Consider the following 24,645-nt stretch of genomic DNA (forward strand, 5'->3'; position numbering starts at 1 on the left):
AGAAGGGAAATATAGTAAACCAGAGGGACCAGTCAAGGACAAAGGAGGCAAGACAGTCACCGAGATTCAAGAACAGAGGAACAGATGGGTGGAATACTTCGAGGAACTCTTGAATAAACCATCTCCATTGAATCCATCGGATATCGAAGCAACACACACAGACTTTCCTATAGTTTTCACTCCACCTACGATCGAAGAAATCAGGATGGCCATCAGATAAATCAAGAGTGGGAAAGCAGCAGGACCTAACAATATACCAGCTGAAGCACCAAAGTCGCACACAGAAGTAACTGCAAATATGCTCCACATTTTATTCAGGAAGATTTGTGGGGAAGAACAAGTGCCACTGACAGACTGGAAAGAAGGATGTCTGAGATAATCAACATCATACGACGGACTACAGTGCAAAGTCGTGCACAGAGGACAGCTGACAGACTCATTCCAAGTGAGGATGAGAGTTAGATAAGGTTGCTCACTCTCTCCCTATCTCTTTCTTCTGGTGGTCAGCTGGATTATGAAGATCTTCACATCTGAGTACAAGCACGGATTACAATAGACAGGTTGAATGCAACCAAACGATTTGAACTTCGCAGTTAACCTAACCCTTCTATTTCATACACATCAACAAATGCAGGTCAAGGTAAACAATGTAACAGCAGTATGCCTCAACATACATAAGGGAAAAACAAGAACCTCAAACACAACACAGAGAACACTTGATGGGAAAATTCTGAAAGAGGTGGAAACGTTCATGTATCTGGGCGGCATCATCGATGAACAAGGAGGATCTGATGCAAATGTAAAGGCGAGGATTGGCAAAGCAAGAACAGCATTCCTACAGTTGAAGAACATATGGAAACTAAAACAACTGCCAATCAGTATCAAAGACAAATAGGCATACGACAAGTATCTGTCATATTAGTTTAATTGAGATAGTAACTGGACATACTATTTGGAGATAAATTTGATAAGCTGGTTCATTATTCTACATCTTTCTTTCGAAATAGACACTCAAACTTCTAACTACAAAAATATTAGGACAACAATCCTTATTTTTACAATCAAGACTGATATACCTTAACAGAGCATTTTATAACTAATGAACTGCAAATACTTACTAAATAGATAAATTTCTTATTAATGACAATTTTCACTTTCGCATTTACCTTTATTTGATTAGATTCTACGGTAGACAAGCAATCTATCCAAAAATTTAGATATGTTCTTAAATGAACTCTTCATCGTGTAGTGACCTACTTTTATGAGGAGAACTCGATTGTTATAATCAAAACAATTATTATTATAGCCAACTGTACCAGTGATTGTTTTACTGTACCTGTTTAAGTGTACCAAAAACTCACTCTTCCGTTGTTTGTGACCTTGCACGAACTCTCGTACGCCCAATAGTCCCGCTCGTAAACTTTGGTACGACCTCGATATTATTTCGATACCACGAGATCGCCAACAAATACATCTTACTACAACCTTCAACTGCCTTCTGATAATTGGTCTACGGAGGGATCTAACCTGGTAACTGGAACGTAGTCTTCCTGTAGTGGTGATCATTGTCAACCGCGACTCGACGCCTACTACAATTGTCTATATTCTTTTTAACGTGGTCTTAATTGTCGCAAGATAATGATAATGTGATACGTTTAAGAGTTACATCTGTTTAAAATCTCCGATATTAATTACTTCTTTTACTAAGGACAATTGTACACATTTCCAATGTAATCAATGACATTCGACTATGACCATTGTATTGTAAATAACCAAAACTTTTGTCCAAAATCTAAATGAATAAACATCAATTCTGATAAGCCTATGGTGTTTGATGGATCGAAATGTCGCTTGAAAGTTGTGTTAAATCTTTATCGTCAAATAACTGTGTGCTTAATATCATTGACAGGGTTGTAATAAAATGGATAGATAGATAGTTACTAAAATGCGATTGATTTGACAAACGTGAAAATTTTTGTTTTATTGTCTTTTATTTTCCTTTGTCAATCATTCAGTGATCAAATCAAATATGTTTAGATCATCCATGTGTTCTTTCCATTTCATTAATTTAATCAAATAAAAATCAATTATTCTCCTATGATAATTATCGAGCTACATAACCTTAATGTTTATGTAGACACAAACAACCATGATTTGAACAGCTGATTTAAGAAAAAAAGGCCTTAACAAATGAATTAATAAACTATTAAAATGATTATTGTCCTGACAATAAAAGCGATTAATTCATCGACTAAACACTTTTTTTGGCATCCAAGCTGGTACTGGTAAAATATCGTACAATAAAACACAAATCTGTCAAATAACTGAAATTTCAGATTGATTAGAGAAAAGATCAATATTATTGTTTTTCTGTACACATTTCATTTGTTTATCTATCTTTCATTACATTTAAAACGAAGGGAACACAATAATTTCAAATCAAAGCGATAAAAATAGTGAAAATTATGGGGTAATAAAAAAGAACCATAACCGCGAAGAAAGTACATGGACAATTATGAAATAAAAAAGGGGAAAGTTTAAAACAAATAAATGTCTGTTGTCTCACATTTTACACTTCCATAATTCGTCAAAACATAACAAAACAAGGAATTACAAAATTATGAGAGGATAGGGGGAAAACCAACTATATACAGATAGGGCGAGGCGAAGAAGCTGGTAGAAAGTAACAAAGCAATATGATTGTGGGTGTGCATTCACAGACAATAAGAGACATTGTGCAGCAGACAAGGATGACAGAAAAACAGTAGAATAAATTCATCGATAACTTGTGATTAAGAAAGACAGCTATCATAAACAGGGAAGTACAAAAAGATCATTATTACTGGTGTTCTAATTATTATTAATATTGTTATCATTATCAAAGTAGTGGTAAATGCTTTGTGTTTTGAAACATATGGGAGAGAAAAGTAGCAATAATAAGGAAAAAACATGATGACGCTGAAAATCAGAAATGCTATACACAAAACAAAAAGGTAAATCAAAAATTGTTAACTACAAAACTATTAAAATCTTTAAGAAAAAATGAAACACGCATACACAATGCACATTCGATGTGATTATACACACTATTTACACACCATGATTGGATAGTGGAATTAAGTAATTTCATATATATATATATATATATATATATATATATATATATATATATATATATATATATATACTTACACAACATTGAATGGATTGTTGATTAGTTTCCTAAATTAACGATCAAGGCACACGAATGTACAAAATAAACAGAAGCGAAAAATGACTATACTTATAATAAGGCGCTACACACGTACAGATAATATGGTAACCAATAGACTAACTACCTAACGATTAAGCAGTAATTATAATGATATAGTGTTGATGGAAAAAACATACTTAGCTAAAAATAAGAGATGTATGAGTTGCATTTCTTATGGTTATTATACAAATCTCTCTCTTCCTACATAGACATATAACCAATAGATACTACGATAAATTAGTGACAAAAGAAAGTTATAATTATTCAAAAATTCATTGTTTAAATCGCTGTTAATACACAGTTTACACTGGGTTGTATGTATAGATTTCTGACAGGATAAACGTGGGTTTGGTAAAAAGATGTTCACAAAATAAGTGGATTAAAAAAGAATACAAATTTTCCAAAAATAAAATAGTAATCCAGTATAATCATCCAGATAGCTCTCTTGTCACAAAAGACATGGGGAAGAATCCAATCTAGACAAAAAAGGAATGGAGAAATAACAAGAACAATACGAATTACACTAAATTACTTAAATTTTTACATTATATACATCAATGACAATTATCACTACAAAAATGATAAACACTTAGAAAAGTAGTGAACAGTTGTTACTAATTCATTCAAAATAACTCTATAAAAATCAGTTAAGGATAGAATAAGCTGACAAGTTTTTGTTATAAAGGAATATAGATCATATAATATTCGGTAACATAATGCTTATCTCACTGAGAAGATTGAACTAGAATGAATTTATTAAGATTGAATTGTGTAATCAATGCTAGACAGTTATCAGATGGAATTGATGAAGTGAGTTGAATAGTTTATACAGTTATTTTTTGCATAACAAATTATGTTCTACTTTATAAATCAACAATAAAAACTTACTGATATTAAGAGAGGTTAAATGAAATTAAACAATCACTGAATAGATTTATTCTAACAATGTAGTTTGATTTTTCAAAAATATTAATAAACTATTACGAGTCATAGCTACCGCTCCTAATCATTTCTAATAAAAAACCTTTAACAGCATTATGAAGATATAGAAATTAAAGGTGAATTACTTTACCGGAAAAGAACTATTTGACGAAATATCTTTGGTTCCTAAGTTCTTCCGGTAAGCCCCAGGCTAAGTCTACACAGCAACATGAACACAAGAGAGAAGGCATGAAATATGGAAGAAATGCTTTACTCCAAGGTTCGTCTATGTACAGAAAATCTAGGGTATTTATAACATTTTAGATGGCCTTGGATTTCCAGAAATTTCTGGAACGCTAATAAACATAATAGTAGTATAGGTAATCATCCAATCAGAAACGCGACATATGAATTCACTTTCTAGATGTTTCTCGTAAAGCTTCTATTGAATGCTACCTGGATAAGATGTTTTTCAGAGTTTTTAAAGCTTATTGAGCTTGTTTTCGAGGAATTTTCTGGATCACCCTAACAGTGATCATTACTGTAAGACTATGAACCATTCTATATATTACATTAATTTGCATGAAAATTAATACAATCTAAGTTTTGAGACGAATGCAAAACAGGTATGAAAGAGAGAGAATTTATTTACTCTTAGAAAAAGCGATTATATACAAAAGAAAATTACTGGTAATTTCATAGTAGGGAAGCGTGACTACTTGAAAATAAATAAGTAGAAGACTAATTAGTGAAAATATTTGAAGTGTTAGTGTAAGTCAAAACAATTTAATATGATCACGCAACAGAACAAAATGTGAACGACACTGAATCATTGATAGTCATAAAAACTTCTCGTTAAAACTTTAATTTTATTAGGAATTAGTAAAATGATGAATACTTTGACATGTAAACGATTCTTTAGAAAATCCAAAGGAAAATTAACTAGAAACGTTTTTGAATGACGTGAAAAATAACCGATATTTCTAAATATTGAATGGTTAAACCTAATATTGAAAATAGACTGGGTCGTTAATTCGGTTGAGTATGAAAATATAACACAAGGGTTTCACAATGTTAACATGTGAAAAGAGACGTATAAACTTACACGACCATTTAACCATCCCTTCCACCAGCCTCTGTCTTCAGCTGCACGACTAACTACAGCAATTCGATCACCTCCTTTCAAATTCAAGAAACGACTATTAGACGTATCATGAAAATCGAAATTTGCACGAACATAGAACAATGGTGATGCTATGTAAAATGAAAGAAATACAGTTTAATAATGAAAAAGTACGTTAACCTTGATGATATATTCACGTACATTTTAATTAATGTGTCCCACTAACTATATAAAACTATATACAATCTATACATGCCATGAAATCAGCTACAATCATAGTGAAAATGAAGAAATAAACAAACGGATAAATTAATGATAAAAACTATTAAATTAAATAAATAGATTCGAAATTCTAAGATACATTAGTTTAGTTTATTTATTTGATATTGAATATGATATAAAACGGTTTGAAACATAAAAAATAGAAATGGTATTCGCATTTTCACATCATACAACATATGTATCTCATTCAATTTAGTTTGACTAAGTAATGTTTAGAAATTAATTCAAGTTGTACTTCAAAACTACACTAACAACCATTAAATAGTTTTATCATATAGTGGTAATTTTTTTACCAATGATAAAATCTATTAATTTTCAGAAATGAAGTTTCCATTTGAATCCTCCTTACTTTAGACGTGACAAAAGTAGCACAAATTTGATTGTCAAAGAAACCAATTTTCAACGTTTATCTTACCAATCACCTGACAACTCAAATACATTGATGAATAGACACAGAATGAAAAGAAAAAAGTATTTTACAAAGTATTAAATGAAACATTTAACTTGTATCTTTTATGCAAAATTTACCTATACTCTGTGCGAATGGTGTTTGATGGTCAAAAATATAACCAACAAGTCAATCTTAGCTTAAATTTTGGTGATCTTATGAAATATAATACACAGACAAGGATTGCTCTCTCAAAAGACTTGATGAAGTCTGAATGTCATAGCACTCCAATGAACTTTGTCTGAATAAACATACTAATAAGATTATTTTTACCTATAAGATAACAAACCTGAGATAAATTACCATTTAATTAACGATCATAAAAATCAGAATACAATGAGACCAAACCTTTACGCAATTGATGGACACTGGTCAAAACTTACCTGATAAAAAAGAGGATTCAGATGGAGAATTCAGGATACATTATTATGATGTATTATGAATGATCAAAGAAACTTTATTCAACCTGACGTGTTCCAAGGAATATGTGTGTTAGCTTAGTCGTCTTGAAGTAGTTAGTACAATTTCTAAGCATCACCGAATAATTGGAATATTTAGCAATTCATTCAATTATGAGCAACTTAGAACCTTGCACATATGTGTATCCATTCAATTTGATAATCCATAACAACACAGTGGGATGAAATTATCAAGACAAATGTCAGAGTAGTAGAAGTAGTAACAGTATCAGTAAAATGTGCGGTGGTATAAACCATTAGGCATAGACAATATAGTTCGAGAGGAAAGAATGAATTCGTTAAATAAAAAACATATGTATAAAACTCAAGATCTAAGGGAAAACATAATGAATGTATATGTGGTATTGTGACTGACTCTGACCTACTTCGCCCAATCTCCAATTATTCATTACAATAATCTTGATGACCTCAAATGCACCTACCGACCTCCTTTAATGAAACAGTCAGTGATTCTATTGGCCGACATGACATAATGATTTGTCCACCCCTAGTTTTCCCCCACTTTATTTTACACAAGCAAACATTACTTACTGAGGTAGACGATGTTTCAGTAAAGAATATCAAATACAGGTGTATATATATATACGAAACCGAAAGGTACGTAGTAGAAAAGTATGGGTAACAATAGTTAACTTACAAGGACACTTCTGGTAGGGATAAAGTAATGTGATGTCAACTTCATCGAAGCACCGATTTAACGACACTTTGGAGTAATTGTCAATTACGCACTAAAGAGATAGACACGTGGGGAGAAAAGTATTCAATGTATGTGTATTTTTTGGAGTTTATACTTTACAACATCAAGTTTCAAAAAATTATAAAGAAAATACTTCATGATTGTATGCTATCAAATCGTTTTTGTTGATAAAAAATGCAGATTTTGAGAATTTTCAGAATCACAAAAAAGTTGTTATTCCCGCATAATGAACCTTACTTAGAAATAAAAATACTGTTACTAATACATCTACATTCATCAAATATTTTGGCGTATACGCGACTCACTAAAATGTTTCAGGACACAAATAGCTACAAATATAGATTGGTTATTGATTGAAAATTTTATTAACTGCTTTGGTTAATGTTTATCAGATCTTTTTCACTGAATATTCAAAAGAATATTACGTACTTGCTAAATTTCATTGACTATCCACACTAAAACTAACTCTTAAGGACTACTCTTCAACTAAATATCTGTTTTTATTGAACGAGAACATTTACGTGAAATCTTTGAGATATAGATTGATAACTTAAAAAAGTGATTAAGGTGCTTCGGTCGTATAAGATTTATACATCTCTTGTTTTCAAAGACCAATATATATCTCACGCATAGTATGAAAATTAAACGACTAGTAGATTAATGAACTACTTTTCTCGATAACCTTGAAGGGACGTTTAGTGATGCCTATTTCGGCGTACAGAACTGTAACTAGAGAAAAAGTTGGCAATAGGTACTTCGTGTTCAACTTTTTGTCTCTTCAGTAATTAGCTACAAACTATAGTCTGAAAATATTTCAGTAAGTTGTTTTTATTTCGATAATATATTTCATGGATTTGAAAACTTACATGGGCTTAACTAAGAAAATGATATGTAGTCCGATGATGAAGGTAATGGCTAGTGAAATCTAAGTGAAAGTGTGCTATGAGTAAAGTCATCCACAGAACTTTAACTCGTCTTGCTCAATTTTATCGTCGCTCATAGGTCATATGGTCAAACCACCTCTAATAACCTGCATAATACTAGTTGAAAGAAAGTATGAGCATTCATATGTTTCGACAGCCTCAGGAACCGACAAAGTCAGTCAGTCATACACAACCAACAAACGTCACTACAGGAAATTATCTTTCAAGAAATTTTAAACAACAATCATTTGGAAAACAGTGAAATTAAAGAACAATGAACAAAAACCTTAACCTTCACTCGAAAATCTCAACCAAGTTCCAGTAAGAATAATAATATTAATAATAAACACTAGCTTATTAGTTAACAAAGAAAACATACCGGTATATTTGGGAATTGTTCTAATTCACAAAGACCATATGTAATACAGGAATTATCAGATGATGAAAAACGCTGTATACGAATATGCCGTGGATGGCCGTATACAACAGATAGTGAATATTCTCCCATTCTTTCAGCACTTTTAGACAGACGTACAAGAAATGTACCGTCAATACAATTACTTAATAAATTAACAGCTTCAAGTCTGTCCATTTCACCAACATACCTATTATTTGCATCAACAAAAATAGACATATAAGTTAGAGAAATAAAAATAAATCAATTAGGCAGAAGAGAGTAAAACGAATAGAAAAACAGTTGGTTGAATGAAAACAGTAAAATGTCAACATACAAAACGATTAGTTATAACAGTATGTATATATATATAACTTGAATTAAGCATGCTTCCCTCGTGCTACTGTAAAAGTACACAAATATCGAAGAAAAAAAAACAAAAGAAAAGGTTATCTGGAATTTAAGAAATTATTGAGAGAAACAATTATATACATACCCATACCAATGAAATCTTAACAAGTATGACATCATTTGAATGTTCTGATGAATAGAGGATTCTTTTTTAGTTAAATAAAATTATTTTGCATTCTATATAATACAAATCAACTATTCATAATAATCAGCATGAATGGTGTAAGTTTTGTTGAGAAAAACATGTTATAAAAATGTTAACCGATGTTGATAATTATCAAGTACATCAGTCGATAAAATTATTCTAAAGTAAACTTATTTATTGTTGATGTTGACTATATAATGGCTTTGTAGTAAGATAACAATAATGTTTAAAAAAATAATTCCAAGCCGTTCACATTCATCATCCTGTGATGAAGCATATAATAAACTGCTGGATAATCAATAACCACCTGAAACAATGAATATATACCTTCAGATATAAATTAAAATGCAAGGAGTAAGAATTTGCATCATTTTAAATGATGTGATTATACACTGTAAATTGTTGCATCTTGTCGATAACTGATGAAAGCTATAACGAAATAACTATGAGATTCCCAGGTAATATAGTCATAAATTAGAAAATTATTTGTGATACAACGATATTACGATTGAATAACAGTTTGGTATTATTTGAACTTGAATGATCATTCAACTGACATAGTTATGCAGATGAAACTTGTCTGCTAAATACAGGTTTATGTACTCGGGACTTTGAGTCACAGTAATTATGAGAGAGCTAGTAATCCTACCCAACCTTCGAAAGTGAAATAGGTAGAGTATGGTTCCAATATATGACCTACTGCTGGCTAAAAGCTAAATTTCTCAGAAACTAAACCACCATTGAAGCCTATATATTTAACACTAGCTAAGATTACTTATATTTCAAAGTGTAACAATAGTTAATACCATTAATTAACTCAGAAATCAAGACAAATATCATGTGTATACATGACAAAGAAGTTTTGTCACATCTACGGAGAATATACTAACAACACACAATATATCTACAAAGACAAAAATAAAATGTATTCAGGCAAATGATGAATGCACATTTAAAGATTGATTGATCACACAACTGTTCAATTCAATTATCAATCATAAACAAAAAGCACAGGTTTATTTTGGAAATAAATTTTTTGATGTTGTAAACATATATAATTCGAGTATCAGAAGGGGTTTCGTGGAGATTGTAGTAATTTCAATAGTTAAGATCATGAGTCAATTGAAGCTACTGTCTACTGAAATCTTACAACTCCATTTGTATCCATTGTAATGTTAAATTGATTTACAGCAAGGACTAAACAAGTCATTATATAATATTAATCATCAATTACACACTGAATAATTATAAAAAGCTATTCATGTTCAGATATGAAATTCATCAACAAATAATAAATAAATAGTGTTTACTTGATGTTTCTACTTAGTTAAGTATATCAGGAAAGGTAAATATCAAACTTTAAAACCAAATCGAATTATTTAATAGATTTGTGGTTTCATAAAACTTAAACTACAATTTTAAACGAGGAATTTCTTGTTGACCTAGTAGATTTTGTTGTATTATCTAATGACTACATTCAGCTCACATATTTATCGACAGTAATTACGTTAGCATTCACAGAATAAATTTGTTAATCTGAATATATAGTTCTCGATTATATCATTGTCTTAATGTCTCGAAATAAGATCGATTTTAGCCGACTAAATACTACTTAAAATGAAAAAGAATAGTAAACTGGTTATCTTTGTTTTCTCATTCATTACTAACAGCATTCTTTATGTCAGAATTAAGTATATTTTCTTAGTGTTTTTACAGTTAAGCAAATTCAAGATTAATGTTTATTTAATAACAACTGATGATTTGATCAGCATACCAATCATTGCAGGTGACAAGTACCGTTTAAGTTACATTCTGTAATAAACTTGAATCCTCATAATCCCATTAATCAACTTATAAGTTCTTCAAGACATTTGTCGTCCAGTTTCAAATTTATATAAGAAATTAACTTGATCTGAATTTAATACTAAGTAATTTGAAATTAATGATATTTTTATAGCCGTTTATCACAGAATACTACTGTATTTATACTAGTATTCATTTGTTTATTCAATAAATTCTGTTGCTATAGCCAAACAACAAAATGCATACAAGGAATGTACACCACATCTTTTTATTTTAATATAAAAGACACATAAAACATAATAATAATAATGTTAGGTGGTTGGAAATAGACTACGAGAAACACTATCTGAACACGGTTTCGTGCTAGTTAGCATTCCTCAGCAAGGAGTATCTGTAATATTGAGAGAATTAATGCTTTGCACTAGATTAGGATCCATGTCACTTACATTCAGTCTCGGACATTCGAATCTAACATAGTGTCAGATCCCTTGAAATTGCGGGTAAACCTTACTAAAGAGTGTCAACTCGCATGAATCCAAAGTCAAGCAGAGTTTTCTGCCTACTACCTCCAGCCACCTAAAATTGAAAAATAGTGAAGGCGATGTTAAATCATCTGTACTAGTAGTCTCATTTCTACTTAATCGATGGAATTTAATAATCTCTGGGGTCTAGACAGAAATGACGTTAGTCAATATTCAATTATCAATCAACCGATTAATTAGTTAATTAAACAGCAATAATAATGCCAGCAAATTATCGATATTTTAGCATAGGTTGGCTTTTCAAACCTTTAAAAATAGTAGAAATAGTATGCATGGGCATAATATATTCTCTTAAACTGTGAACAAAAAAAAAACAAACAATATCAAACCAAATAGTGTAAAATAATTTATGAATTATAAATAAAAACTACAAATTGTACATAGAGTAATATAAAACAGTCAAATGACCATGCAAAATGACACATAGCAATCCAGCAATTAAGGTAAACAAACCCAAACATGCAAATTATATACATAAGATGGACATACAGCATAGAACTGTAAAGTAGCTATCTAAGCAAAGTGATAAAAAAGCCTAGATTGAAACAAGTATTTACATGAATAAAATTTAGAAATAAAGAACAGACAACTACTGGACAGAATTTCGCTCAAAGGCTTTAAATTTAACTCCTAATATATCGACAAGTATTTTAATGTTTAAAATTTATTGTGGTTGACATTAGAAATAGGAAAATGCTATTAAAAAAATAATAACACTACACCGTATTTGCTACACACACTTAAATGAGTTGGCATAACTTAATAGAACAATATTTCTTGTAATTGGAAAAAAATTGATTACTTTAGATATTTTTCTACAACGATAAATAAGAGATACACATTTCATATTATAAATGTACATTATACAAATAAATAAAGATGCACAGTTTACCAGGGAAAAGTCGACAGAAAGTAATGTGAATGGTCCATCATTAGATCTGTTGGAAAATTTTCAAATCTCGAGGTGACTGTTGCACTAACTGTTGCAGTTTGTGTAGTTGACAATACTGATGGAACTAAATCAATACACTGAGATAATTCGGGAATTTCCAAAGCTGATAAACTACGCTTTTTCAAACGTCGAAACATTAATGGAGGATATGAATTATTTATATTCATATTCACTGGGATAAGAGATGTTAATGATGAGCAAGGAGGACTAGGAATATTATTATAATTATTACCGACGATAGGCGATAGACTGTTATTTAAAGTTTTATTTGCTATTGTACATAAAGGTAAATTGGATGGAGACGTTTCATTTGGTGAAAAGAAAGGTTTCTGAACTGAAGAATTATTATTATTAAAAACTGGTGTTCGATCAGAACTAGACGATGAAGATACTTGATGAGAAAATCTTGTACTGCTTGGCTAATTAAAATAAAAATGAAAATGAATAAAGTAAATATCCCTAAATTTATTAAGACAATCAATAAAACTAGTATACACATAAACATGCTTAAAAAGGACAGAGCACATGCATTACATAGAAAATATATAATATACACTAATGATCAACTCGTGCAAATCAAATTTCCAACTAAAAAGCAAATAAAAATATAAATAGACACAACCGAGCTAGAAAAACAAAAAGTGTCGAAACAGACCAGTCATAGCCAGTAAGAGGATCATGACTGTCTACGAGTGACGTGACAGTCTGTCTGGTTTGACGTAGGCAAATATCCACCAAAATATTATTATTGTTGCTATTATTAGTAGTAGTAGTAGTACAGTTATTGTTTAATTTATTGTGTTGATGAGGAAAGTGTTCCAGATCGAAGTTTAAACAAATTTCTTTGGAATTATTTGTTGAAATTGAACAATCTGGGGGTAAACTGTGCCGAGGATGCCCTATCAAGGTCGACAGCGACATAGCTGGATTGTTGGTAAATGTTGCATTCGAAGTACCAATCTGAATTTATTGATGAGAATGCAATCCAAAGAAAATAAATAAATAAGTAAAGGCTTCACAACCGATTGTTGTGGTCCATTAATACTTCATTTAACTACTTGTTATCAGGAAAAAAATAAAATGTATTCATTCAATCTTAATATACACATTGATTTGGGAAAAAAACATTTAGTTCAACCAAGAATTACTATCTAAATCAGATATGAACAAACGTTTTTAATATGAAGTACCATGTTCTGTCATAATAATTTCAAATTACCTTAGCTTTAATATAGATCTGAAGAATCACCTAATGTAGTTTTCCCAGCTCAGATCGGAATCATAAGAAATATCGGTGAGACTATAATTTATGGACGACCTTTAAGTGACACTAAAGTCTCTTTGAAAATGTCCACCTACTTACTAGTGTTAAATAAGGGTTATAAACCAGTGTGAGGAATTAGGATTATGAGTTACAGTTGATGGTTAGGGTTAGAAATTAAATTTGTTGTTTTCATCACGAACTGACATCACCTATAATGCCGAAATGCTATTTAGCCAAATGGGTGAAGGAATTTCGCGCCAAAATCCAAGACCTATTACCTTAAATTTGATTGATTTGTCCATAAATGTTAATCAAGTAATATTTGTCATCACTCCCCATTAAAGTAGTCATAAATTAGAATCATCTAGATGAGTTGATATTAGCAGAAAAATAAGTCTTACATACACCCCGGAGGTATTAGAATGTCGAATGAATTAGAACAAGACAAGTAATAACCATATGATGAGCTATAAGTTGAAATCACTATCTTGTGTATCTAATTTACAACGATACTTGAATGCTTTATACCAAACAGCTCAGAGAAAGAAATTCCATCAAAATCATCTTCTTGAAATACAAATCTTCAGCACCACCTATTGTCTCAAAGACACTTAAATTTTACATGTTGAGGTTCAAATTGTCATTGGGACCTTAAATAAAGAGCTTGTTGACCAATCGGAGAAAAAAATGGTAAAAGAGAGAGAACAACTTACTTTATTCATTTTATTATTCACCACCATTTCAACGAGATTAGCAGGGAACCAACCTTCAGACCCATCACAATAACCCTGAATGTTGATGATTTGAAATTTAAAAAATTAAGAAAGGTAGTTAATAGAATCAAATTAATCATCAATAAGAATTAATGTGGATATAGTTGAATGGAAACTACTGTTTGGAGACAGTATAGAAGTATAACGAAGTTTATGGAATGTTTATATTCGAAAAAACACCCAGTTCTTATCTAAAATAGCATACAAGTAATTATTTAATTTTGTGGAAAAAAACCGATAACTAAGCAATCATTCTTGTAACAATGAAAAGTTTACTTACTTCTAACCCGCTCTTTTGGACAAAATCATGAATATTTACATTGCATCTAATCAAATGGACAATTACGAGTCAATGAAATTATCAAAAATAATAAACAATATAGAATGTACTGATGCAATCTCAGTAGTGGGTGTCTTCATCAGCTTTTTTGAAATGGAGAAAATCGTCTTTAAAATATCTTTTGGTATTCAAGTGAATCCATGATGGTTAACGTTAGAGATGAGCTAATAATTGGTACAGGTGGAACTTTTAGAAATATTTTACAGTGGGCTATGACGTATACATCTACTGTGTATATATTGGATATTTACTTTATGGTAGTTTTTTATATTGTCTTGATTATAGGCTCTCATTTAAATCGTTAACTACTGAAATATGTCTTACTACCCATAAATTATCTCCAATCGATTATGCATCTGTTACTCAGTTTGTATTATAAATGACCTAGTTATGTAAAAATTGTGATATCCTATCTGTAGTATGTTATAGTCTTTCAACAGATGCACATTATCATGAGTTCTTAAGCCACGTACAGACAGCAACAAGGTTGAATGTTTTCGTGTTCTGACTTGTACTTATCAGATGATTGCGGAGTTAGTTCAACGGCATCATAAAGTCAAATAAAGCTTTTGAAGGGTAACATTCAATAGTGAATTACTCAGTCCATACAATCAATCAGTTATTTCTCTTGAATGAAATCATTGTTTTCAACTAAAAATTTACAAAAGCATTGCTTGTGTCTACAAATAATGCAGTACAGAATGATTTAAGCTGTATATATTCAAAAATAAAGAATATGTTAACGTATACTGAATTTACGGAAACTATAAAGTTACACAGTAATGTATGACTGCTGGTGGACATGCAGAACCAAATATTGCATAAATGTAGCTAAAAAGCCAAGTAAACAAATCTGGTCGTTAATATCTTATACTATTGATAATAAAGAAATCCACAAAATTTATGTTCAGTGGATATTAAACTACATGTTATAGACTTTACGTATTCGAAATTGACAAAAGTTCATTTTTAGTAGGTAGTTGTTCGTCGATAATAGTAGCAATAAAATTGGGATTATTTTCTGTGACATATATACTATCGATGATTTACATGACTATAATTCAATAAGCATCGGAAAACATATAATTACACAATGTTAACTTTTGAAGGAAGACCCGAAATTTTGAAACATGTTATAACAAAATCAGTTTTATCATAATCTTGGAAAACATATGATAGACAAATAGATAACAAACTATTCCCGCTAGTTTAGTATAATCCAAGGTCAGTATGAAGTACATGTGTGATTAGATTATGTATATTTCGAAGATTAGGTGACTTGTTAGTGTGCAAAGATTGATATTTAGCTAGAGAATTTTATAATATAGAGATGATTATTATATTTTCAAATAGTTTACAACTTTCAGTGGTAACTTTAAAGAGATTACAAGTCATAGTTAAATAACTATATATTGAACTGAATACATCATAATGACAAAACTCACCTGCCACCATGATGAGCCTTCAGTCCATTTGATCAATTCAACTTGATCTCCAATTGATAATCTCAAAGGATGACTACCTGATGGTGGGAGAGGATCACCATCATATGCTTTTCGTGCTATAGCAAAAGTTGGATTCACTGGAGGAATACTTGATGTAGGTAAACCTGAAGATATACGTCGGTTACGTTGTAAAGTGACATTCGACAGATTGTTATGATCAGTTGCAAGCCAGTGGTTCACAGAAGATAATGTATCAGTTAACTGTGAGAAGTCAAATGATTCTGAATTAGATAATGAGTTGTTTCCAGGTGTACATGGCACACTTCCCATCGTTACATGAGAACGTCGACTACGTACTGTATTGATCTGTGGAGGTAATGGCGGTGGGGCACTTGGAGGAACTCCATTAATATGTGGATTAGTCATACCACGCAGTGGAAGATTATGATTGGCAAGACAACTTTTATGTGCAGCTCGATTTGTTTCTGCATATAGAAAGTAAAATAAAGTACTCTGATATAAAAGAGTATAAAAGGGTATAAAGTACTCTTTTAGTATCAATCAATTAAAACATTACACAGGGCGTTAGTACGTTTACCAAGATTGTAATATATGATACAGCGAATAAAAAGAAAACTACTGCTACACAGCTTTAAATAAGGGGAAGTTGATCAGAAGTCTACGAAAGTCACACATTTGATTACCACTTTCGGATAAAAAAATCGACTTTAACCAATTTGCAATTAAATCAAGTAAATATAGAGAAGCGGAAGTGATTCTTTCTTTTCTTGGGTCATCAAAATAAGTTGATCTGGAAGAGGGGAATGCCAGTTGGCGAGACTGTTATTTGTGGACAAACCAATGAAATTACGTCATTGATCCAAATAATTAAACAGAATTTTGGCATTATAGCTTATATCAGTTCGTGATGAAAACCCTGGCTCTAATTTCTAACCCTAATTCTTCATATTATTTTTAACTCTCGACTCTAGTGAGTTTTCTTAAGGTCACCTTACGTCACTCAAAGGTCATCAATCAATTATAGTTTCAAAGGTCAGTCCTCTTATGTTTCATTCATATCTTATAGCACCTAATTACAAGTCATGAAAACTCATATGGTAGGATGGAATACGCAGTTTATTTATATGCGAACTTTTCAAACAGAAGGGTCGATGGAAATACTGGTAACATTTTAGTGATACACTTTGTGCCACAATCTTGTAATAACAGACCAACACCAGTCTTAATCTTTCCTTATAGTGAAAATAAATTCTTACATTATGATGGTACTACCATGGCACAACAGGGCTTCGAGGAATTAATATCGCAGGCAAAAGAACTCGAATGTCAAATTGACTACTACTCTAAAGACTGAAAGATATGAACTTCGAAAATAAATCGAATTCACACTTTAACTCGAACTGGAGACACATTATAAAACACTGTATGACTTTTTCGTATATATTATTATCCAAAGTACCTAGATATATCTAATACATTATGTATTTTTAGGTAAGCATCCGTTTCACAAAGGTAAGAATAAGCAAATACAGAAAAAAACACGCTAATAATTTCACTCAGAACAATGTCAGGAAGGTTGTTATATATATGTATATAACAATCAGACTAGACAGAACAAGGTAAACACTATATGAATTAAACAAAACCGATATTAATTCTCACCAAATAGACATGAAAACAAAATAAAAGTATTTATTCTGATCATATATATAATCAGAACGGTGCTAGTATTCTGTAGTGTTAATAATAATTCTAAAGCATGTCTAAAAAGAAATAATCTTTATTATTGTCTTTGTATGAAGCAATAATGCACACTCCAACCGATACATACAAAAAACACATTCAGAGTGAACTTCATTCTTTTAAGAAAAATGAGAAAAAATTAACAGAAGAATGAAATTTAATGTTACAACACAATCAGAGGATTAACACGAAAGGTAGGTTAGAATAGAATGACCAACTGTTGAAGATGAAAAGAAGCAGTTTTTTACTTTTATAGTAATACACAAATAAAATATTATTATCACTTGTCATGTTTAATATGCCAAAACAATGAAAAACTAATTTTTATATTTTGTCTTTTGGCATAAGGGGATTTTGAAGATAACATAACATTGTTATTAGCACACTTGCCGGGGTATAGGTTTCATGCACTTAAGTTTCAGTCGAGTTCTAAATGTGAGGACTAGTTATATCACTGGACTGTTCAGACCGACGTATGTGGAACGGAATTCAACCATATAACTTATTGACTAAAAGTCGAGCGATTTAACCACTGGGTCACTGCTAACGCTTTGCAGTCTATCGAGAATAACAATCATAACATAGAACAGATGGTTATAAAGCATAGGCTTCGAGAAATGTAAATACAGACTTATTGTTTCATTCAGGAAGCTTGGACTGTAACTGCTATAGTTTCTTTTTCGCAATCAACAGAAAGTTATTAACTAAAGTTAATATAACTAGTTGAAGGGTTTCCAAGTTGTATACAAAAACTTATATATTTATCTATTGAAACATAAACATTAGTAAAGATGGACATCAAAAGAAATATGTCTCACGTAAAAAGGAAATTATATTTTGAGGAGATAAATGAAGAATAATCAAACTATTTTTTTATTAAAACACATACACATTGGAACAAGAAGGAACCAAATAGATATGAGCCACATAAATCATCCGATTCGTGTGAGGGATGGGATACTGCTTGGGTGCCCAAACCGAAACAGGTGGTCTTCTTAGAGGACCACACCCAGAGCTTTTGACCTAAAGGTCTGATCCACAAGGCAGTAGAGCAACGTCAGGAGATGCAGTTCCGTGGTAGCCGGTAACTAGCAGTTGGTTCGTATGCCATTTGTTCCTTCAGGATCCTGGAGCCCATGTGCACCAATGGTTTGGAATCAGGGTTTCTCAACCCCCCTAGGTAGACCCTTCATATCCACCAACCCAGTTAAAGCTCCGGACATTCGCTTTTCGTCCTCCCAATTTGGTAAAAAACATCCCCACCACAAGAAGACAGTGAGCAGGACTTCCCTTGCAGTGGCTGCATATGCGTGGCCATGTGAGAGCATTTCGAAAGGGAGAGCTGACTCTCCCCGCCCTCGGCCATACCAGGGGCGAGGACAGATTATAGAAGTAAAGATATATCAGTTTAAAAAGTACAGCCTGAAAGAATTCTTTTAGTTATCGAAGTTCCTCTCGTTTTTATAGTAAATGTAAAAAATACTACGGAATGACCATTGTTGACTTCTATTCTGAGCCATGAATGATGTCTTACGCTACCAGCTAACGCCATCTATAGGACTTCAACTAGAGGAGTTCTGATGAACCGACAGATCTCGGTTCTGTATAACACCCTTTGATGCCTTGGTGCCATATCATGAACTAACCATCCCTCAACTCTCTCCAACTAGCCCTAGAATCGCCAAATAAAGCACGATCTGGCAGTCTCTCTCTAAATGCTTTGATAAGGCCAAGGATAAAGAGTTCAAAGTCCATCTCCAAATCCTTTCATATAGCCATGGATTCATAGTCACTGTCAAAGAAGCCCTACGCACTGCTTTCTCACGGAGAGGACATTGTTTACAAAGGTTAGTGGACGAAAAGCCGACATTCTGCGCTTTAACCACATTGGATATAGGAGTTAGAAAACACTAACTCAAAACCAATTGTGTATATGTGCTCTAGGATCCTGAAGCATCGACTGACGTATGAGTTTATTTTTGGTCACCAGTTACCATTGAAATCCGTCTCCTGACGTTGCTCCACTACCTTGTAGATTCGACCTCTATGTCAAAGGCTCGAGAAGCGAGGTCCTAAGAAAACCATCTGCTTTAGTTTGGGCACCCAGCCCTCTCACAAATATGAATGAATAACTATGAAGAGAACTGATATCCTTTTTCCGCTTCATCACAAAAAAAAAAATAAACATACATATACATCAGATAACACATAACTATAATCAGTAGAATAGATTAGGTACACAAAACTTAAAAGAGCAATTTCACTGGTGGAACATACACATACAACCACAAGAATTTAAGGTTATGCTACAAAAAAGGTAAACTGATTGTTATGAATTTTTGACCACAGAAAGAAATTCAATGCACTACTATTTGGATGCATATAAGGGAGTTGAATGAAACCTTGTCATTGTCATTATTGATTAATGAAGTAATCAAAATTTGATGCACCTATCAGTCTAATAAGGCACACACACATACACACGCAGAGAGAAACAGAAAGATAGCGGAACAGCAAGAATAACATTTATAAGAAAAATATTATTTTCATTAGTAATAACAGTCTTCAACAATTAATTGTGTCATAATCCAGAGGGTTAAAAATTTTGTACATACTTTAGAGTCGGTGACTGCATGGTTTGATATGACTACTAGTACTACTATTACCAGTACTGATTCAGTAATCAGTCAACCTGAATGCACAACAGTCAATCTACATATAGGCAGAAGTAGAAGTATTTTTATATATACTTTTAAGCTAACATTATTCAAAACCATGAAGCCAAAGTAGACACATTGGAAAAATTGAAGAAAAAAAGTTCTTGCTCAAATTTTCAAGTGGACCTCAAAGGAATCAAAATCGCGAAATAAAAACATACTTAGCACAGCAATCCTCCGTCGCATTCACATATGAAATAATTAATAAGCACATAAACTAAGAGATTTACTGAAACTATCATCAAAAGATTCAGACATTATCATATGCCAAAAAAAATATTAATAAACTCCATGGTTTCAATTTCCTAAGTTCAATGATACAATATTTTATAGCAAACTGTAACTGTTTTAAAATCCGATAAAAATATTTTCGTCTATATACAAGCTTTTGTCATCTTACTGAACTATGAGCTCTCTTAGAGTTAATCTCCAAACTTCTGGAAAACTCCGTGCTTCAAAATCAATAATTAGATCAAAACTGATCATAGCGATGTAAACCATTTTTTTTACTGATGACTAAATGTTGAGTTCCATTAAATGTTCCCATAATTTTTTTTATTTTCTTATCACATTTTATTTATTCAGAACATATCCATTCTAATGAATTTTTATTACGGTAATTGATACTAATTAATGTTCCAACTTCTTTGCTGTTCTCATCTTGCTGTAAGATGAAATGTGGCAATTTGAACTGATGAATATTTACGGCTGGTCCTATACTACAATAGTTGGTTGTAACTGATTGACTAAATGATTGATAAACTGATTTTTGTAAATAATTGATACAAGTATTGTGGATTGCAAACAATTAAAGAAAATTAACGAATAAAAAAATGAATAAATCCATTTTATTACTGTGTTACAAGTTTGCACTACATATATATTTGTTGATTGTTTAGTGCTGTTCTTTTTTTGTGAAACATTTTCCGTTAATAGTGTTAAGGATAAAAATATTACAAAGATTAATTTTGTAAACTAAAAACAGTTATTACTCGTAACCGATTCCTTAAAGGATTCATCTACAAGTTCTATTGTAAACAAAACATGTTTCAATAAAAGTTTAATTTTTAAGTGTAAAAAAGCGAATATTTATTTGTCTATAATGACATGAACGTATAAACAAATTTAACACAATTAACTCGGATTTAATTTATTTTTTTAGTGAGTGATGGATTACAAATGAGGATTGGTCAGTAAAATTGTTAAACTTAGTTCAACAAAGAGAGGAAGTATGGTATGTGATAGTTATCCTCAGAACAGTGATTACAAATGACTTTTAAAATTGGAAGAATTCCTTTATAAATATTTATATAAAACTTCAGAACACTTCAGCTTTTTATGAAACGAACATTGACAAAGTTAGCTACACTAGTGTTGAGAAATTAGCGACCAAATATGAAAGCTCAAAGTAAAACACAGATTACAAAACGAGCACACAATCTGATGAAATTAAATGTTTGAATAGAATTTTTACAAGAAGTTTACTAAACAGGTGTTAAGCTATGGAGAAATTTATTGGACTACAGTTGAAAACCTTCAAATTATAGGTGAAATATATTTTTTAAGATGTATATACGCTTAACGCAATTTGCTACTAGTCATAAGCAACGTAAGGACTCGGGATCAATTTACGTCGGTACAAGTTGCCACAACATTTCAGCATCATGAGATGAAACCTTTAAGATAAATATCAGAATAGTGTCAGTGATAGCAAAACGTATAACCCATAGACAATATGGTTTAATGAGAAATAATGAATGTGCAGGGTGAAATATATGAAACAATTTTGAAAATTAGGGAAAACAAAGAATGAGTGTGTCTGTGCTACCGCAACTGATTCCAAGTCATGCTACTCAATGTCTCTAGCCAATGATCACGGTTGTCACGAATCAACCAAACTCTTGAAATCACAGAGTATGAAGATAATATTCTATCCCTAACTATTGCAACCCATTAAGACATAAGAAATCTGTAAGTACAACATTCAATGAGCTATAAGCCTTGACTTTTATTTAATCCAAGAAATAGAGTTGTTTTAATTTGTGTTACACATTACCATTAGATTTATAAGAAATCAATAAACTATTAAACTGCACTTTGGAAAATAACAGTGAATATAATGAAAATTGAGCACTTGTAGTTAATGTTTAAGCCTAAAATCACGCTGAATAGCTCACGTGAATGATAAGAAAGAATCTATCCTGACAAAACTTACCTCGACAACGATAACCTTGAAAGAACATTCCTGTGATTAATTTATTACAGATACAACAATAAGTAGGTTGTTTAAATGTGAACATTTCAAAGTTGTAACCTCGGTCTTTCGCTCCAGGTGGACAAAGATTAGACCTGTTGTCAATGAAATCAAAAATCAACATGAAACAAATGGAGAATGAGCGATGGGAATAATGACAAATTATATTAACATAGAAAATTTAAATAATAGGGGTAGTATAAAACAGTGGTGAGTATAGAAATGAATCCTTACAAATAATGCTATCTTAAATAATCAAACTATCGAATTCATTGTGCGAAACGGAAAATCAACTTCGAATACTAAGAGTAATATAAGTGGTCTGACTGACTTCAGAATTGTTGCAACTCACTGAAGCTTGACAAAATATCAAAAGCTATAGACTATCATCAAGTAAAAACAAGTTCCTTTTTAGGAAATTCACAATTTATTTTAAATGATTACAAATAACTTTCAAGACTTATAATAAATTTAAAATATTGCTAAGTTAATAGCAACCATGGTATCAGGTTTGCTTAAATAACAATGGGCAGAAATAAGTTACGTATAGCACATTAAAAAATCTTTTATTCTGAACAACTGGTTGATAATATTTGTTCACAACACATTTAAGATTTTTTGCCTGGAAAAAAGTCCGGTATCATTCAATAGATTTCTATATAAATAAAATTATTATTTAAATATGTTATAACCCTGTTTTCTATCATACGTAAACTGAAAGCACTAAATTAACATCTACTTAAGAAATACCTATAACAGTATTCTAGCTTTATTAAGGACATAACTAAAGCTTTGAACTAATTTTTTCGGTTGTGAGGTAGTTACACACATAGGACAATGGAGGACGGTTACGCGATTCCGTGGACTTATTGAAGTTAGACATTAAAACCGTTGAATACCGACTCAGTAATATAGGGGTTAAGCGTTTACGCGCGAGACATAAGGTCCTGTGTTTGAATTCGCGCGCGTGTAATCGTGGATGCCCAGTCCAGTGCTTCCAGGTTTCAAATGGTGGTCTAATATTGATCGATTTACGGTCTCAATCAAAACTTTTGTATTGTTTATTTGAACCTTGTCATTGATGTTTAGGACTGCAATTGAACATCAACTCTGGGATGCAGGTACATCCAGCTGACCAGTCCAAAATAGGACAAAACGCGCGTCCTGGATCCCACTGCTAGATATTATTCATCTTTGATGATAAAGCTTAGAATGTTTATCAAATAAATCCAAGATAAACAGAATTTTACCGTAATCGAATTACTCGGAAACGATTTATTTCAGGAGTATAAAGTTGATCAAGTTCAATTTAAAAAGCACAGAATACAACAGTACTCTTCACATGAAATTTGTCACAGTTGCTAAATGTATAAACAACAAAAATAAACCAATTCAAAAACAAATACACAGATAAGATTGACACCAACAACTTACAATGCAGCCATTACAGCTTTCATCCAAGCTGTACGTAATTCTTCGGATTTTGTAAAGAAAGTAAGATTTGGCGAATCTCTATCACCCAAAATTGGTAAAGTAAATCCATAGGAATACTATTTTAAATAAATGAATAAACAGTAAAATTTTGCTTACACCTACAATCTTGATGAGTGTAACTTAAAAAGATATAAAATATTAAAAGCACAAACCAAAACTGGCCAGTTAAAGACTTAAAATAAATACATAGTCTGATGCTAAATGGGAATATAAATGTTGAG

The 24,645-nt window shown here is 31.6% G+C and overlaps 1 protein-coding gene across 2 annotated transcripts in view; it reads right to left on the reverse strand.

Moving 5' to 3' along the window:
- VAV3_1 (Guanine nucleotide exchange factor vav3) overlaps positions 1–24,645 on the reverse strand; it is a 56,280-nt gene that overhangs the window by 5,170 nt on the left and 26,465 nt on the right. The window contains exons 14-22 of one of the 2 annotated variants that reach the window (XM_051214977.1): positions 24,365–24,480; positions 22,892–23,025; positions 16,196–16,680; positions 14,351–14,425; positions 13,029–13,333; positions 8,506–8,731; positions 7,144–7,234; positions 5,280–5,428; positions 1,528–3,729 (exon numbers count right to left, since the gene is read on the reverse strand). In XM_051214977.1, the coding sequence (XP_051073627.1) occupies positions 3,682–3,729; positions 5,280–5,428; positions 7,144–7,234; positions 8,506–8,731; positions 13,029–13,333; positions 14,351–14,425; positions 16,196–16,680; positions 22,892–23,025; positions 24,365–24,480 (1,629 nt within the window). In that variant the 3' untranslated portion in view covers positions 1,528–3,681. Of the gene's footprint in view, positions 1–1,224; positions 3,730–5,279; positions 12,793–13,028; positions 13,334–14,350; positions 16,681–22,891; positions 23,026–24,364; positions 24,481–24,645 lie in introns of those variants that run through there. The other variant, XM_051214978.1, reaches the window with a different exon arrangement.

The sequence above is a fragment of the Schistosoma haematobium genome, chromosome 1, assembly GCF_000699445.3.
Source record: "Schistosoma haematobium chromosome 1, whole genome shotgun sequence".
Classification (NCBI taxonomy): domain Eukaryota; kingdom Metazoa; phylum Platyhelminthes; class Trematoda; order Strigeidida; family Schistosomatidae; genus Schistosoma; species Schistosoma haematobium.